The following is a 16,977-nucleotide window of genomic DNA, read 5'->3' on the forward strand; positions in this document are numbered from 1 at the left end:
CCAACTCTCCTTCCACCATAAAACGACCCCACACACGCAATGATGCAGCATTCATACAAATCTTGTCAACGCAGTTCTGCCAGCCCCGCACGCTACAGTGTCCTCTTGCAGCCGATGGTCGGCGCCCGGCCGCGTGCAGGGGGTTTCAGTCTCTGGCACAGTTGCTGATTGGTACGAAAAGTGTAGCTCAAGGGGGATAGCCTCATTAGATGCTTCAAAAAGCCTCTTTGGAGCTATTGCACGCTAACCATCGGCCGAAGGCGGCATCGGCGGAAGGAGGATGCTGTTCATGTAGTTACTTTTTGCGCCGAGAGGAGCGACTGGACCTCTCCGCCGACGGAAGAGAGTATATAAGAGAGATCCCCGTGCAATATGAGTAGTACTCAAGCAGTCCACAATGGAGTTTTCTTGGAAGACGCAGGTGTTCATCCTCCTCCAGGGTCTGTCATGTGCCTTTGGTCAAGCATGGGATCGCTCTCTGTATGCGACTAGCCCTCCCGTCTACCCATCCCGTGAGTGCTGCTTGATTTTTCTCTGCGACGTGCACTTCTACCGAGCTGCGATCATTAGTGCAATTTGTGAACAGCCTCAACTGACAGACTGTCGCAGCAAACACTGCCGGCCTTGGAGGTTGGGAAGACGCCCTATCTCAAGCGAATGGCTTCCTCTCCCAATTAACCCTTGACGAGAAAGTCCAGATCGTCACAGGCACCCCAGGCCCGTGCACTGGTAACATTGGACCTATTGCGCGCTTAGGCTTCAGCGGACTTTGCTTGCAGGATGGACCTCTCGCTATTCGACAGGCCACCTATGCGAGGTATGTGAGCGCCTTGGCGTTCTGATGCGGAGACAAGCTGATGGGCCCGTAGCGTGTTCCCCGCCGGATTGACCGCTGCAGCATCGTGGGATAAAGGCTTGATCTACCAGCGAGGTGTCTACCTGGGCGAGGAGTTCCGTGGAAAGGGCGCACATATCGCACTCATGCCTGTTGCAGGAACTTTGGGTCGATCCGCCACTGGAGGCAGGAACTGGGAGGGTTTCTCTCCAGATCCTTACCTCACCGGCATTGGTATGGACTTGACTATCCGTGCCGTGCAATCTACTGGTGTCCAAACAACCTCCAAGCATGTTGTTGGCAACGAGCAGGAGACACAGCGGAATCCAAGCACGATCTTTCCCGATAACACTACCGCCTCCAACATCGCTGGCCCACCTCCCGGTGTCGGTGGTATCACTATTGAAGCTGTATCCTCCAACATCGACGATCGGACAATGCATGAAGTGTACCTCTGGCCGTTTGCGGACTCCGTGCACGCCGGGACTACTAGTATCATGTGTTCTTACAACCGCATAAACGCGTCTTATGGCTGTGAGAACTCAAAAATCCTCAACGGGATACTCAAGGATGAGCTTGGTTTCCAAGGTTATGTCATGTCGGATTGGGGTGCGACACACTCTGGTGTCTCCAGCGTGCTGGCAGGTCTAGATATGGTAAGTAAGGTTCTTCTCATCAAGCCTGAAGGCTCTTCGCAGTCGATGGCGTTCATTTCACTCGCATGCGGCATCCCTGGCTTTGCCTACTTTGACGGTGCTGACTTGCTGTCCAGACTATGCCTGGAGGGATTGGCTTCACCAGCGATGTGCCTTCTTATTGGGGAGCAAATCTTACTGGCGCTATCCAAAACGGATCCGTTCCAGAAGCTCGACTTGACGACATGGTTCGCAGAGTGATGACGCCATATTTCTATCTAGGACAAGATAGCGGTTTCCCGCCGGTTGACCCTTCATCTACAGACGCCAGCATTTTCACCTTGTTCGCGCCGCCAGATACTTGGCGGTACGACTTCAATCTTACTTCGCCATCCAACGTTGACGTTCGTGGCAATCACGCGCACCTCATCCGAGAACTCGGCGCTGCTGGCACTGTATTGCTGAAAAACGTTAACAATGCTCTGCCGCTCCGTAACCCCCAGACCATTGGCGTCTTTGGAAACGATGCTGGCGACTTCCTAAACGGTCCTTACTCTCTGAGTTTGAGTTTCGGTGGTGATTACGAGTTTCAGACCCAGGCAGTGGGTGGTGGCTCTGGCACGGGCCGCTTCACCTATGTTATTCCCCCACTCGACGCCATCAAAGCCCGGGCAAACCACGCATCTCCAGATGGTGCTCTTGTTCAATATATCTTGAACAACACCCTGATCCTGCAACCGGACGGCCTTAGCAGTCTTCTTCCTTATCCTCCTGAAGTCTGCCTTGTTTTCACTAAAACATTTGCAACCGAAGGATTCGACCGCACGACCCTCGAACTTGGCTGGAACGGCACTGAAGTGGTTAACACCATCGCTCGGACATGCAACAATACTATTGTTATAACCCACTCCGGCGGTCTTAATATTCTTCCGTTCGCAGACAACCCCAACGTTACCGCTATCCTCGCCGCACATTTTCCAGGTCAAGAAAGCGGAAACTCTATTGTCGATGTTCTGTACGGCGACGTCAATCCTTCCGGCAAGCTTCCTTACACCATTGCGCGCAATGCTTCCGACTACAATGCCCCGGTTACGAATTCTACTGAGTTGCTGACTACGAGGGATCCGAATGCGTGGCAGGCCGACTTCACGGAAGGTTTGATGATCGACTACCGCCATTTCGACATGGCGAACATCACCCCACAATACGAGTTTGGCTTCGGCCTGAGCTACACTACATTCGATATCGGTAACATTTCCGTTACGGCTTTGACAGACGGCCCCGTGTCGGCACTACCACCACCTGCGGTGATAGCGCCAGGTGGCAACCCGACACTTTGGGATGGGCTCTATCGCGTCACTGTTGTTGTTTCCAATACCGGAGATGTTGGCGGTGCTACCGTCGCACAGCTCTACCTTGACATGGGCAGTGGAGCACCGGAGGGAACGCCGGTCAGGGTGCTGAGAGGGTTTGAGAAAGTCAGCGTGCAACCGGGAGAGAGTACAGAGGTGGCGTTCGTATTGACTAGGAGGGAAATAAGCTATTGGGACATTGTGGCGCAGAACTGGAGGATTCCGAGCGGGGAAATGACGGTCAGTGTTGGGTTGAGCTCGAGAGATCTGAGACAGGAGGCACCGTTGACGGTGCTGTGAGGGGTTGAAAAGTGGATAGTGGATAGTTGATAGGGCCAAGGCGGAATGCTGAAAAATGTAAATACAAAAACTAGTTGGGGATTGAAACTATAGCTGGCGGTCTGCTACTTGGATTGTATTAGAGCATGGATAAGACGCCGTCGAATTTTGGTGCTTTGCGGGTTTTGAGATGCCGACGAGTTGATCCGCCTCCCGATGGCATCGACTGCGACTACAACTTCGACTGCAATGAACAACAACGACCGCGCACTGCCGCGCACACTTGTTTCATGGCAGAGAACCATGCCTATCCTCAGCTTCCGGCCCCAAGAGAGACCTAGCGCGGCCGCAACACCTCCCTTTAACATATTACGGTTCAATCCCGAATCTCTCGCTGCCCAGCAGGAAGTTATTAAACTAATATTCCGCCTCGTCATCATGTCTACATTATCGCCTAGAGTAAATCGATCTCATAGATGTAGCACTCGTTCCCTTGTGGAGCATTATTTGTCATTTGAGCTGATAACTTGCAGGATTCTGGTGTCACGGTAAGCTTGCATCTCATTGAGTTTTGGCTTCGGAACGCATGCTGTTAAGCTCCAGTTGGCTGGTTATAAATAGTTGGTCGGAACCAAAAACTGCATGAACAGGCGAAGCGGTGAGAATAGGGGTTTGGTATTTTAACGGTGGTGTCTCTACAGGCAAGACCTAATGGGAGACGGACCTGTGTCCAGTTCTTGTCGCCCTTACAGATTTGTCATTTCATACTTAAACAGCAAATAACCCACTAAATTCAATCATCAACAGCTCAACGGCTTTATTAACGACTCTCTCTACACTCTTCATTTCGGCCGCTGGAAGGCACCATCATTATGCAAAGTCTTTGGGAAAGTGCTCGCCTTGTGCACGTATTTGAGTTCGTGGAGGTGGCCGCAGCACTTGTGACATCTATGCATCTCACCACTGACCACATTGCACTTGGACTCAACAACCGAGTGATCTACGTTTACGATACAGAAGGGTCCAATCGAAGAAGACTTCATGGTTATTCAGAAGTAGTATGGGCTCTTACCAGCTGCGATAGCTTCGTGATCAACGGCTGCAGTAGTGGAGAAATCAAAGTTTGGGACGTGTTTCATAGGTTAGTGAGCGTGCCTAAAGAAGCTTGATGAATAGAGATTCAACTAACACCTTTTTGGACAGGAAGTGCATTCAAACACTCTACTGTCACAGTTCGACTATTCGACACTTAAGAGTAGCAGATACGGGCAGACCAGTCTCAGCTTCACGGGATACGACACTCAGAATATGGGATATAAGAACTGGTGTCTGTCAGCACGTTCTCGAAGGGCATACTGACCTGTCCGGTGTCTGGACTCTGGAGTTCAACGACGATGTTATCGTTTCTGGAAGCGATAACACATCTGTTCGTAGGTGGAGCGTTTCCAGTGGCAAGCATCACTGAACGTTGCACGGCAACACTGCCGAAATCTTCAACATCGCTTTCGACGGTGAAAACATGGTGACTGGAGGTGTTGACGCTTCCATTAGGATATGGAACGCTGAAAACGGGTGAGAACCGTTACTACCTTGCGTATGAGCGCAACGCTGATTCATGCAAGGGACTTATTAGGATCCTTTTCAGGTCACACAGCGCCAGTGAACCACGTATGCATCCAAAACGGTGTTATTGTCACCGAAAGTATGGATGGAACAGTTGGTATATGGTCCATTGAGGGTCTGACCTTGACGGAAAGCATCTCTGCACACGTGAGGCCAACGAAAAGTGTTGACTTTCGCTATCCATCGATTATTAATAGATCCAAAGACGGCTATGTTAAGGTTTGGGATGCCACATCTAGCAGGTTTCTGCGACAGCTTGGTAAGCCGGCTGAAGCAGTGTGGAAGGTGGCCCTTGGAAAAGACACGGCAGTCTCTGCCCTGTATCGGAGAAGGAAAGTAGTGTTGGAGGTACATTCACTGTATGGCGTACGGATCGAGAACAAGGTTCGCTAATTTGCTTTAAGTGTGAAAAGTCTCACCGGAGCAATCCCGCTGCGACACACTTCATTGACGTCTGATCAAGCCGGCACTGCGGGAGCTCGCCGAAGATCGAGCATGCGAGCTGCGGCAGGAGTCCGCTGGCGTTGCTAAGGCGCTGCGGTGCGCCTGCCACAGCACTCGTGTCCGGCTGGCGGAACAGAACCCCAGACGGGGGGTCATAAGGTGAGTCCAACACGAGGCCCAGCTGGCGGCACATCGTGGGCGGGGTTTTCCAGAGTTTTCCGCGTTAAAGCAGGCCATATTCTGTGGAGCTGTTGACGTCGCTGGCCGACCGCTGAGTTCTAAGCTACCACGAGATCGGATGGAACTTGCCTGAGGCCTCCGCTACCTCAGTCTTGCGCAATGGCTTCTTTACGGGATACGCACTACGGACTGCGCTCTTGGCCGATGCCTTCCGAGGGAACCGGTAGGGAGAAACTGTAGAACCGTTGAGGCGTCACACGGCGGCGGTCTGTGGGCACAACAAGCAAACACTACGAGGCAAGGCGCTACTTCACAAGGATATTGCGGACAGGCATCACGGGGCTAAGAAGAACACGGTGACGGCGTGATAAGCACACTGAGCAGGAATAGGGCTTGGAGCAGGCAATGAACAAATTCTGTACTACAAAAGGAGATGCTTACAAACTCCGACCACCGCCAGGGCACAGCAACCAGGAGAGTCGATGGGATGGGCCCACACGACACAAACATGACAACGTAGGCCTTGTAGGGCATCAACAGCGGGATTTAAACAGCATATTGATATGGCCACAGGATAGAACTTCCTCGCACCGGTTTCCCGGGCCTAAAGCTCTCGCGCCGCAGCGTGGCAGCTCCGAGGCATCGGTGGGACCTGAATCGAGGTCAGATTCCCGCTCAGTAGATAGCGAGGCGCCGAATGGCAACATACGCCGCACTTTCAGCTTATTCACGGATCGAACGGACCGTGACCGGCACTAGACACTACGAGGATGCGCCGCAGGGGGTGACAGGTTCTTGAAGAGGCTGGCTGGAGTGCGAGAGACGCGCGGCGCTGGAGCTCCCGGATGACCGAACAGGGCACATTGTAGAGGATGCGCTGCGGGGCGACCTCCTTGGGCGTCGGCGAATGCGGTGCGACAGGAGGTCATCGGGGTTTCAGAAAGATGTGTTGTGGGAGGATGGACTGTGGCGCGGGTCTCAATGAGGGGGGAGGGTGAAGCGCTGCCAGGAGACAAGGCTCGTCGAAGAACATTCTTCACTCAAGCAGAACAACAGCTTTTGAGCCTGGCCAAAGCTACTTTTATTTGAGATAACTAAGCTAAAGACAGAAGTCGGTAAAGACAGGAGTTGATAAAGGAGTGTGCTAAGGAAAGACGGAACGCGACAAGGAGTGCAATCAGGAGACAAGGAGTGTAATCAGGAAACAAGAAGGAAAGATCCCAGATGTGCCACTCATCATCAGACTCGCTTTGCTGCACAGCCCCTCTTTTGTCCCCAGCCTCCTCCACAACGTATTTCAGTCGAGGGTATACTCCATCGCCCCCGGTGCCACAGCACCTAATCATCTGCACTTGTTCGCCACTGAGCCGACACAGAGCAACCCTGCCGGGCACGTCCATGGCGCCTGCCCCATAGTGGCACAACGTAGAAAGGTGTCCGCACAGCGAGAGACTGCGCCAATTCCAACGCAATAGAAGTAGGTCCAGACCCTTGGGCCCCATCGTCTGATGATTGAGGCGAGCTTGATTCCAATAGTGATCCATGAGAGTGCGCGCTTCTCGAGAGCATTGTCGTCGGCCTCGGCGTCAACGTCGATGACGTTGCCCTTCGCATCGGTGAAGTAGAAATCGAGAGTGTCGGCGTTGCCATCGTCGGGCTTCTCGATCATGTAACCCTGGAGGACACCGTTCTCCCAAAAGGCGAGCTCGCGCAGTTTGTCGTCGGTCAAGGTTGGCACGACTTCGATGCCAACTTCCGCGCCCTCTGCGAGGCGTTTGGACAGCTCATTGGGGTTGAAGCTGGCAGCCGGGGCGGCAAAGGCAGTGATGCCAGAGAAGAGAGCGAGGACGACGGGTAGAAAGGCGAACATTTTGATTGAATTGAGTTGATAGTGGTAGTGATAGTGGTGGATAGAAAGAGTGATGGTTTGTGCGAGATGCAACGATTGAAAGGCTCTCTTGTTTCGGAGTCTGGAGACTGGAGGCTTCGGAGCTGTGCTGCTGAGGACTGAATTGATGGGAAGACGACGCCCTTTTTATACACGACGGAGAGTCTCTGGAGACATTCTAAGGCCGCTGAAGCCCCTCATTCTGAGGAGCCATCTCGCCCAGCCCATGCAGCATACTGCTTCGAGCTCTGCGAGATGCCCCTATCTTGGGATCACGGCGAGTACGGCTTCTGGCCAGACCTGACCCCGAGCAGCATAAACGCGGGGAAGACCAGCCTCATCCCAGACCACGAGATGGGGGAAGTATCGAGAAGCGAGCTGGGCTGAACGTAGAGGAGGATGGAGACGAGGATGCAGACGAAGACGCATAGCCCTAATGCTGAGATGAGTATAGAGAAGCGAGCTGGACTAGACGTAGACGAGAATGCATGCTTCTAAATCTGAAGTTGCAGAGATAGCGGTCTTGTCGTTCAGGAAGCAAAAGCGAGAAGTCACTAATGCATGCAGTACATGTCACGAACTCGCTGTCTGTCAACAGCCCTTGAGACCCTTCCCGCGAGATGATACAAGCCGCCCCCGCTTCGACTTACAGAGTTTGCGGCATGAGCCGCGAGGCCGATGTCTAGAAGGTTTCAGGGCTGTGAGGACAAAGCCACTCAAGCTCTCTGACAGTATTTCGACGCCGAGGAATCCAGTCTTGCGTGTTTCGCATCCAGAATCAATCTTGTTTGGCAGGACGCGTAGTCCATCAAACAAGCAAGCATGTAACTGCTCCCTCGGAGGACGCTCGCCGCTGGAACGATTGAGCTTCTCGGAGTAATATGCTTGCCAAGGTTGAGCTGCTCGTGAGATCGAAACGGCCGACGAGACGCAGGAAGAAGCCGTAGGGTTTTGCTAGGCGGCGGATCGTTCGAGCCCCGCCATCGCATGTTGGTTAGAGTTACAGTTTAGCGGGAGTCGAGGAAGCTGTCAACAGGCGACTGCCTGCAACCATGTTAATGTAAGATTAGCGGACATGGGCGGTGGACGTGGATGCAACGCAGGTGTGTTTGCCATGTAGTTACTGTAAGGCACGAGGTTGAAAGGTCAAACTTGGAAGCCGAGAGTGAGGCCGAGACTTCCAAGACTGCATGGCACGGCAGTTTCCTGGCCTCCAACGCCTCCTTGCGCTGCACGTGGCCCAGGCTGTATCTCTCCGCGCTTATGGCCTAACTTGGAAGCCTGATTTCTCGGCTACTGTACTAACTAATGTACCTAGGTACACTATGTAACTCTGCTAGCAAGAAACAACCCCACACCCCACAATTTCACAACCTCCTTCAAAACCCCCGCAAGGCACCTCAACTCCAGGGTAAGCGAGAGTCTCGAGTCTGAAGGTGCCCAGGTGGTCATTGCGTGCACTGGTGAGACTGGAAGCGAACGACCGGCTTCATCCGAGCAGTCCTATTTCTGTAACCATTGCATCTTAGGTGAGCTGCGCGCCACGATCGCGCCTTCGAAAGGGTATGTGACTATTCCCGTGCTGGAAAAGGTGGTACACGTGTAGATCGCCGGCTGTACCTGGAGATCCTCTGCGGGTTGGCAAAGCGGGGAGATTGTGCCTTGGTGCTTCCTTTTGTGCCATCAGCTCGACACTTTCGTCAGCCATTGGTGGGCAGCGACGTCCTTGGCCGCCTAAGTTGGTCTCGCCATCGAACTCCTGAAGATCAGTGTCTCAAGCTCATCATGGCTTTGTGGTTCTTGCGTGCTGTTCCAGCAGCGTTGCCCGCTCGTTCTCGTCCTTGTTATCTCATGCTGTCTTGGCGGTGACTATTCGGGCCGAAGCTCGCATGCATGGTGAGACGCCGGCTCTTAGGAACTTCTTCAGCGCTAGAAAAGCGAAGACTTTAAAATTCTTCTCTAGATCTTGGCTAGCTTCAAGATTCTTTCCACATGAGCGGATGTGGTCCGTTACCTAATGCTCGCGAAAGAAAGTTTGAGAAACGAGGTCGGAAGCGAGCGTATGCATGTTCGGTACGTACCTTATCCGCAGCAGGGGTAGACGGGATAACGCACGACAGGGCCAGGCGAGATCTTTCGTCCCGTCCCGTCCCCCCCGCCCCCGCATTCTTGATTTCACTGCATCTGCATGCCCCTGAGACGCATCGCACATGAGTCTGTGGAGGCTGAACGTTGAAACTGTGGGTATCGTCAAAAATTGCCTGCTAGAGTTAGGTCTTGCCAAGAGCAATAAGCGGCTCAGATCACCTGCACCTGCAGCAGGTCTGCTTGTTTGCCTTTTATTTCGCAACGTCCTTGCAAATCCAATCGAGAGGAGACTTGCATCAGGAGAGCGAAGCGTGACCACCTGGTTAGCAGCTCGGCTGGAGAAGCAAGCAGCAGGCTTGGTCACCTCGCTTGACAAGACCTCTACTGCAGCTCTAGAGAAGGACCAGATGGTTTTCTCATGGGCGAGGTCATCTTGGCTGAGGCAGGCCGCAACAGGTGGGACGACCGGTATCGCTGGCTGGACCTTGAGTCCATGCTAACATGTGGTGTCAGAGGGCGCTCGTCGGAGCCTGGATTACAGACGGTTGGGGATAGCTTCATAGATCGCCCTGCAGATGCGGACTTGATCCTCTTCATCACAATATCACGATGGTATGATGCCAAAGTGCGAGAGATCAGGTGATTGACTCGATTTTGTCTACCGCCTTCACTTCAGACACACTATCGCCCTCTATCTTCGCTCTCTGTCCTACGCCCGGTGCTGTCTATCGGATCACAGCGCGGTCCTGTTCGTCCCCAATCTCTGTGCTATTTCTACTAAACTCTGCTGCACGTGAGGCCGCGCAGGCTCTGCGTCTCCGTGACGACCGGCTAATGTGATACCTAGTGGCCTGCCGCGAGACGTGCCGAACCCACAAAAAGAACTTGAGGAGAATAGCGAGAGGTTACAATCTTGTAAAAGTTATCCTAGCCCGCCCCGCCTGCCTACTCAATTTGATACAGCCAAGTGTCAGAAATCTCCCAAGATGGCTGCGAGAAACTCCGAACTTGGATACGGGTTCACACTAGAAGAACTCATCCTCCTAAGCCCCACATCAAGCCGGCTGAGTTGCCGCTATTCTTGACCCGTCGCGGTTTCGTCCAGTCGCCGTCATGTACCGAGTGTAGTTCTCGAATGTTTTGGATTTGTATCATGTGCAAAGAGCAGTGGTTCCAATAATGCTGCCTACAAGATTGGGATCACCAGTCTCATAATCGTAGAACCTCGTTCTTGACGAAGACTGGTGGAGTAGTAATTGCCCGGGTCGGGGATTACACGATCGCGTGGTTCGAAGAAAATCTTCCTTAAAGTTGTAAGACTCGGGCTTAGAGGTAGAAGCTTGTTCGCGGCCCATACGAAGCTCTTTGGGATAAAGCTCAGTCTTCCGAGCGGAAACTACTTAAACATATTGGCGTAGATGTCTCTATCGCCAGTACAAAGCTTCTCGATATTACTCCTCATTTCGTTGATCAGTGTACGAATGGTCCTTGATTCACTCTCCATGTTCTGCGTGATGATTTCGCCCCCACCTTCAGCGTAAATGCCTTCTAGTATCCATAGCAGAACTAGGTCTGGGAGTTGCTCATTGGGAGAAACTGTATGGCCCAACCGGTTGATGAGCCCTTCTATAACACTCCTCGCTTCTCGGAGAAACTGGAACCCTTGCCGCCCGGTATCGTAATGTGCTCCCGGAAACCACTTTTGGTGGATCCGAAGATCTGGACGTTTGGTGTTCGTGTGTTTATCACCCCTCGACACCAAGCACGGTTGAAATGCTCAAAGCCGATCGTGAATTGACATCGTGTAGTAGACTTTCTCTACGGTGCTCGATAGCCTATTGATGTGGAACTCAGGCCATTCAAATCCTACACCTGTGTCACAGTTCAATCTGGGTATGCCCAGACTTCCGACAGAGTCAAACAAGCCCATGAACTTGATTTACGTTTCCACAGGATGGCTGACTTTCGACCTAAACTGCTCCGTCTCTGGAGAGTTCGGTTCGTTGACAGGGTACGGGCTTCGACAGAGCTTATAGATTTGTTCGGTCAACTTCGCCTTATCGCTTCGAATGATCCCGCAATTGTTGATCATGCCGGCGACTGAGCTGACTGTGTGAGCCTCTCTGCTCAAGCCGAACATCCATATCTCGTGCTCCGGAGTGAAGTTCTGCGTAATGAATTCGTAGACTTCATTGCAATCTTTCTCCCTATCAGAGGCAAAGGCGCTGTCCCAGAGGTAGCTCATGAAACTTCCGCGTAAACCCACTCCCTTGAAGTATCTCGCTTTGAGGCTGCCGAGCTCGTGCGCTGCAGATTGTGCATTTGTATCGATCCCCATCATCTTTGGGAATCTGTGAATGTTGCTCTCGGTAGATGTCTCTGGACCACACCAGGTCCCATCACAAAGCACGACAAGCTTGAATTTAGGTTTGATCGCTGCCATCTTGGACGCAGCCGACTTTCCTACCGGTGTAAGAGATGACATTAGGATACTGGTATAACTTAAGCTCAGAAATATGGCCTTGAAGCGTGTTATCAAAATCATAAATTAGTACTCGATCAGCTGCAGAAGAGCTCAGCTATAAACCAGGTTCTCTACTCCTAGAAAGTTCAGCCGGCTGAATGCAAGAGCTCGTGTTTCGAGAAGCCGGAGGCGCAAGGCTGACACACACATGCTCGCATCTGAGTTCAAGCAAGCTTGCACACCGGAGATCAGTGGGCTCCATTACGTACTCATAAGCTTCTGCTTGAAATTCAGCGTATTGTCTCGGCCGTAAGCTCGTCCGTTGATACTCTAAAAGTCATAAATAGTATCGCCTGGTTAGTGCTTACGCCTGGGTTCTCATTCCGTGCAAGAGCGTGACGGCTTGGCAGCTCTCTAGGCGGAATCGCACTATTCATTGCTGGACGCAACTCTTGCCGGCGTCGGAAAGCCTTCGATTCTCGTGTATCCGTACATAGAACGTTCCGCCAAAAGACGGGTGGAGGTATGGGAGCGGGAGAGTTGGAGGTGGTATGATGTGTTACGCGCAGGCGAGCGCAAGCATTGGCTCACGTGACATGGGTGTGCCAAGGTCAGCATGGGAGGGCATCAAGACGTCATAGCGTCGAGACGTCACGACCTAAGATCTGGGAGTCCGAATGTAAGATATGATTGACTTGATCCCCGTCTGTCCCATCTATAAGCCGCCTTATTCTATACCCGCAGTTCATGGAGTATGCGAGCGTAACGACATCGGGGAGGCTGTGCAACGAGATATTAACGGCGACGCTTTGCAAATCGCTGAGGACTTCGCGGTTGATTGTTGAGATCCGGAGAAGCGAGGCTTGGCGGGTATGGGGCACACTTGGGCAGGGTAGGTACGGGCAGGGGACCCCTTGGCGTCTGACTAAGCACCTTAACCCTAACCTTAGCTACACCTGCGTCGTCACAACCTCCAGGGCTGTTGATGTAAGAAGAGCAAGTTCAAGCGGGACAGTCTTTCTCCCTCGTCCTCAAGCCACTATGTCCGGGTGTAGTTGACTTGACGCCACGTCGTTTGCCTTCACGTCCAGTCTTGATTGGAAGAAGTCGGGGGCCAAACGCCTCAGAGCTGCGTCCTCGACGCGTGGACTCCAAGCCCTGCTTCTTATAACAAGATATCTTATAAGTTTAGGAACCATCCACTTGCTATATCTTGTCGGTATCAAGAGAACCTGCTTCACTTAGTCCTTTTTTCTCTAGTTCGTGGTCTTGCTTCGTTGTCTCCAAAAACCCGATCAGTCCTGTTTCTTCTTCCCAGCGCCCAACGTTGAGTGAATCTGTTACAGACAATGGAGACTATCGGTAGAGCCTACATCAGAGAAGAGCAGGATCACCTGAAAGCGAGCCTAGCAACCGCCGGCGCAGTCAAGATTCAGGATGCCAATAACCCTTACGACGCGCTTAGGGTGCAATTGGCCCCCACTAACGCAGAGATGCTAACTCCCACCTCACCGGGCTATGGGGAAAGCATCAAGAGATGGAGTGATACGTCTGAGAAGAAAGCTGTAAGCTTGCACGTCCTATATGTGAATCTGTTATCCATAAGTACGGCTTACGCAGTTCTCACCTAGGCAGCCGTAATCCGGCCCACGTCAGCAGACGAAGTCTCTGTCATCGTCAAATTTTCTGCAGCTCAAAAGATTCCCTTCGTCGTCTGCGGCGGCGGCCACTCCACGAGCTCCGCGTCCGCCAGCGAAGGCGGAATCGTGATCGACCTCTGCAAGATGCGGAACGTCAGTGTGGAACCGGCCGCCATGACTGTCGCCGCAGAAGGCGGCTGCACATGGGAAGACGTTGATGCCGCTGCGGCGCAGCACGGCCTCGCGACTGTGGGCGGCACAGTCAACCACACTGGCGTTGGCGGCCTGACGCTCGGCGGTGGCTACGGATGGTTGACGCCGCGCCACGGCCTTGCAATCGACAACCTCCTTAGCGCGACCATGGTCCTTGCCGACGGACGCATCGTCACCGCGTCCGAGCACTCACATCCTGACCTCTTCTGGGCCATTCGAGGCGCGGGCGCGAGTTTCGGTGTCGTCACGGAGTTCCTCTTCCGCGCGCACCCCCAGCCCAACCCAGTCTACGCCGGCCTGCTCATTTTCCCGCCATCAGCTCTCCCGGACATTGTTGAATTCGCCAACGCGTTCCATGCTAAGACGGACGGCGACCAGGGGATGGTGATTGCTTTGAGCAGCCCGCCGCCCACCAACGCGGCCGTCGTGATCTGCGCCCTCTTCTACAACGGGCCCGCTTCCGCAGGTAAAGCCTTCTTCGCGCCCTTGCTCGAGCTCGAGGCCCTAGGAAACCACATCGATCCAGCCATGCCGTGGCCGCTCGTCAACACGATGATCAACGCTGTGTCCACATATGGCGGCCGCAAGATCTTTGGCGGTTCCAGTTTCCGCATGCCGCTGACGCTGGACTTTATGCAGGCGCTGCTGAAAAAACTGACAGGCTTCTGCGACTCGCACGAGGGCGTTGGCGAGAGCGTCGTCGCGCTGGAGATACTATCGTATGACAAAGTGCGTGCTGTCAGTAACGAAGCCATGGCGTTTTGCAACCGCGGGGACTACTACCAGGTCGGTACAGTTTTCAAGTGGCACGATCCCGCGCTCGACGAGGAGGTTCGCGTGTTTAACCGCGAATTTAATCGCTGGGTGAGGGAGGCAGGCGGGCTGGGGAATGACAAGGAAGGTGTGGGTGTGTACGCCAACTACATCAGTATGTCTTGTTTATCACCCTTCATCTCTCAGAGTCCTCGCTGCTAACCACTGGAGTAGTGCACGGAGCATCTCCGGAGGAAGTATTTGGCCGCAATGCGGCCAGGCTGCAGGAACTGAAGTGTGTATACGACCCAGACAATCTGTTCAATAAGTGGCACAACTTGAAACGTAGCCGTTAGGGCGTAGCTATCCAAACAGTGCTGTATAAAGGGACGGCTGTGTAGCGGGTACTTAAGGTTCGTAATCTGCGTCAAGCCGGAAATACTCAATAATTGCCATCGATTGAAGAACACCACCAAAGGAACCTATTATACATATGGTATTCATTGAAGAGGCATTCAATCAGCCGCCCACGCTTAGCAGATCAGCCACTTCTTGCAGCCATCACACTCTTGAAACGGCGATTGAGCCGTCCTCCGTCGCCTAAGTGGGAGCCGGAGCCTGGCACTCAGGAAAACCGGCATTAAAGAGGAACGCTCCGACGTTGAACTCAGAGAAGTTCTTCTTGATGCGGTGAGTTCTCCTCTCAAGGACAAGGTAGTCGACTCCCAGCACTACTGCCGGCGACGAGTTGAGGCTCCAGTGGAATGCTATATTGTCGCAGTTGTGAAACCACTCAAGGACGGTAATGACATTCGTCGTGTTGGCGGTATTGATTAATGCTTCCTCGATGGCCTGAGCTCTGGACGTCACTGTCAGGGCAGTAGCCTAGACTGTTGTCAGCTGCAGCGTTTGAAGAAGCTCAAACCTCACAAAAACAAGCTATCGCGTGGTGCTCATCATTCAAGGAAGTACGTAATATGAGCGCAACGTACGTCTCTGCCAGAAAGGAAGTTGAGACCTCCAGACTGCGCTATGAAATCTTCGGCGAGTGTCCTCTCGGCAACGGCGGGATCAAATCCTCGCTGGAAGAAAGAGACCCATCGTTGGATGATGTCGTAGGCCTTCCGGTCGGTAAGACAATGCTTCTCCTTCCCTTTTTCGTCATATTGATCACCGGGATATGCGAGGATAGAGGTTGCGAAGAGAATGGCATACAGGAGAAGAGTCTTGAGTTGCAGCATTTTTTTGAGACGGTCTGAGTAGTGTGTGGATCTTCAGAAGACTTTGACGCAGCACTGAGCAGAGCTCTGCCTTTGTATCGGCGACATACTCTTCAGCTCTGAGCTGCTAAGGTTCAACGGTTAGCGAGTAACTCGTATTCAAAATTTTGATCTGCAAGCAGCATTACCAAAAGGTCACGGGCTTTAACAGCCCGGCAGATCGATCCGAGATGGCGCAATGACCGATTGGTGTCCGCTTTAGGGCTGAGAACGGGCTGAGATTGTGGCTGAGGAGCAGCTGAGAAACGAGGCGAGAGAGGCGTAAAAAATGTGCGTTGATAGGGCAAGGGGTCTGGAGAACCAAATCTTCGCATTGTCCAGGACGATGCTCGTCTTCCGCAATTCCGCCACGACAGAGCTCTCTGTCGCTAAGCGGGGGATTGCTGTAGTCTGGATAGCCGCGCTGAAGGTTGAACCGAATGTAATGCGGTGTAGCGTTGCCGAGGTGCGGATAGAACAACTGCGGCACAAATCATCGAGATGAATATCACGATCTCACCGTCGGAGGAATGAGGGTTGTTCAGATCGTCATTCGCTGAGCCAATCTTCATCTACTTGCTTTCCTTCCATGAACCGCCTCTCTACCATGCCTCCTGTCTAAAGCCCACCGTCCGTCCAACCAATTCACCGCGAGGCGCGGTCAGGCATGATGCCTTTGGAGCCCACGTCTCATCCCTGGGCTCTGTATCCCCGAGCTTGACTTTCTTGACTCCTGCTTCCCAATGTTTACGAAGCCGCAGCGGCATACAGCTGTGCAGCCACTGCGGGTCCGCGGTTGACCGGCCCAATCGATGAAGATGGGGAAGCTCGTAACTGGGGACAAGGCTACGCTTCGCACTCTGGCCGGTGGGGCTAAAAAATGAACGACGTTGTCCGCATGGCGGATGGCAGTCTTCGACCCTTTGCATTGAATTCTAGTAGGTCTAATGGGACTGTTGCTTCAAGTAAGGTACGGTACGAGGTGAGCAGCGCTCAGAGGATAGCAGAAATCCGCGTGTGAATGCCGATGTGGTGGAACGTTGGAGGTGGGAAGAAGCGGTGGCAGCGGCCAGCTGAAAGTGCTTGAATCTGACATTGCGATGTAAAGAGCTACCTGGTGCAGAAGTACGTGCCCCGGTTGACGCCCACCACTCGGGTATGCGTGGTCTCGTGTTTTTCGCCGGCAGATTCTGTGCCCTATAAAAGCTGATGCATGCGCTGGCGGGAGCACTGAACTTGCTGCTGTTGTCGTTAAGGTACACAGTGACTCCACCCATATCGTCCTGAGGATAGATTGGTACGCCGATGCCGTTGCTGTTGCGAT

General features: G+C 53.1%; 5 protein-coding genes across 5 annotated transcripts; 2 read left to right on the forward strand and 3 right to left on the reverse strand.

Annotated features, from left to right (window-relative positions):
* Window positions 1-397: 397 nt before the first annotated feature.
* Window positions 398-3,122, forward strand: W97_07797 (uncharacterized protein; the record flags this gene model as incomplete). The annotated part of the gene is made up of 4 exons (XM_007785666.1): window positions 398-512; window positions 610-817; window positions 870-1,491; window positions 1,608-3,122. 4 exons carry the CDS (start codon window positions 398-400, stop codon window positions 3,120-3,122), a joined length of 2,460 nt encoding a protein of 819 aa, XP_007783856.1.
* Window positions 3,123-6,690: 3,568 nt separating this feature from the next.
* On the reverse strand, window positions 6,691-7,218 carry W97_07798 (uncharacterized protein; the record flags this gene model as incomplete). The annotated part of the gene is made up of 1 exon (XM_007785667.1): window positions 6,691-7,218. One exon carries the CDS (start codon window positions 7,216-7,218, stop codon window positions 6,691-6,693), a length of 528 nt encoding a protein of 175 aa, XP_007783857.1.
* A 4,045-nt stretch (window positions 7,219-11,263) lies between these two features.
* On the reverse strand, window positions 11,264-11,767 carry W97_07799 (uncharacterized protein; the record flags this gene model as incomplete). The annotated part of the gene is made up of 1 exon (XM_007785668.1): window positions 11,264-11,767. The coding sequence occupies one exon, from the start codon at window positions 11,765-11,767 to the stop codon at window positions 11,264-11,266; it is 504 nt and encodes a 167-aa protein (XP_007783858.1).
* Window positions 11,768-13,137: 1,370 nt separating this feature from the next.
* W97_07800 (uncharacterized protein) lies at window positions 13,138-14,750 on the forward strand (the record flags this gene model as incomplete). The annotated part of the gene is made up of 3 exons (XM_007785669.1): window positions 13,138-13,353; window positions 13,420-14,569; window positions 14,629-14,750. The coding sequence occupies 3 exons, from the start codon at window positions 13,138-13,140 to the stop codon at window positions 14,748-14,750; spliced, it is 1,488 nt and encodes a 495-aa protein (XP_007783859.1).
* Window positions 14,751-14,994: 244 nt separating this feature from the next.
* W97_07801 (uncharacterized protein) lies at window positions 14,995-15,635 on the reverse strand (the record flags this gene model as incomplete). The annotated part of the gene is made up of 2 exons (XM_007785670.1): window positions 14,995-15,279; window positions 15,387-15,635. 2 exons carry the CDS (start codon window positions 15,633-15,635, stop codon window positions 14,995-14,997), a joined length of 534 nt encoding a protein of 177 aa, XP_007783860.1.
* Between the last annotated feature and the right edge of the window lie 1,342 nt (window positions 15,636-16,977).

Source organism: Coniosporium apollinis (genome assembly GCF_000281105.1).
Source record: "Coniosporium apollinis CBS 100218 chromosome Unknown supercont1.45, whole genome shotgun sequence".
In the NCBI taxonomy this organism is placed as follows: Eukaryota; Fungi; Ascomycota; class Dothideomycetes; genus Coniosporium; species Coniosporium apollinis.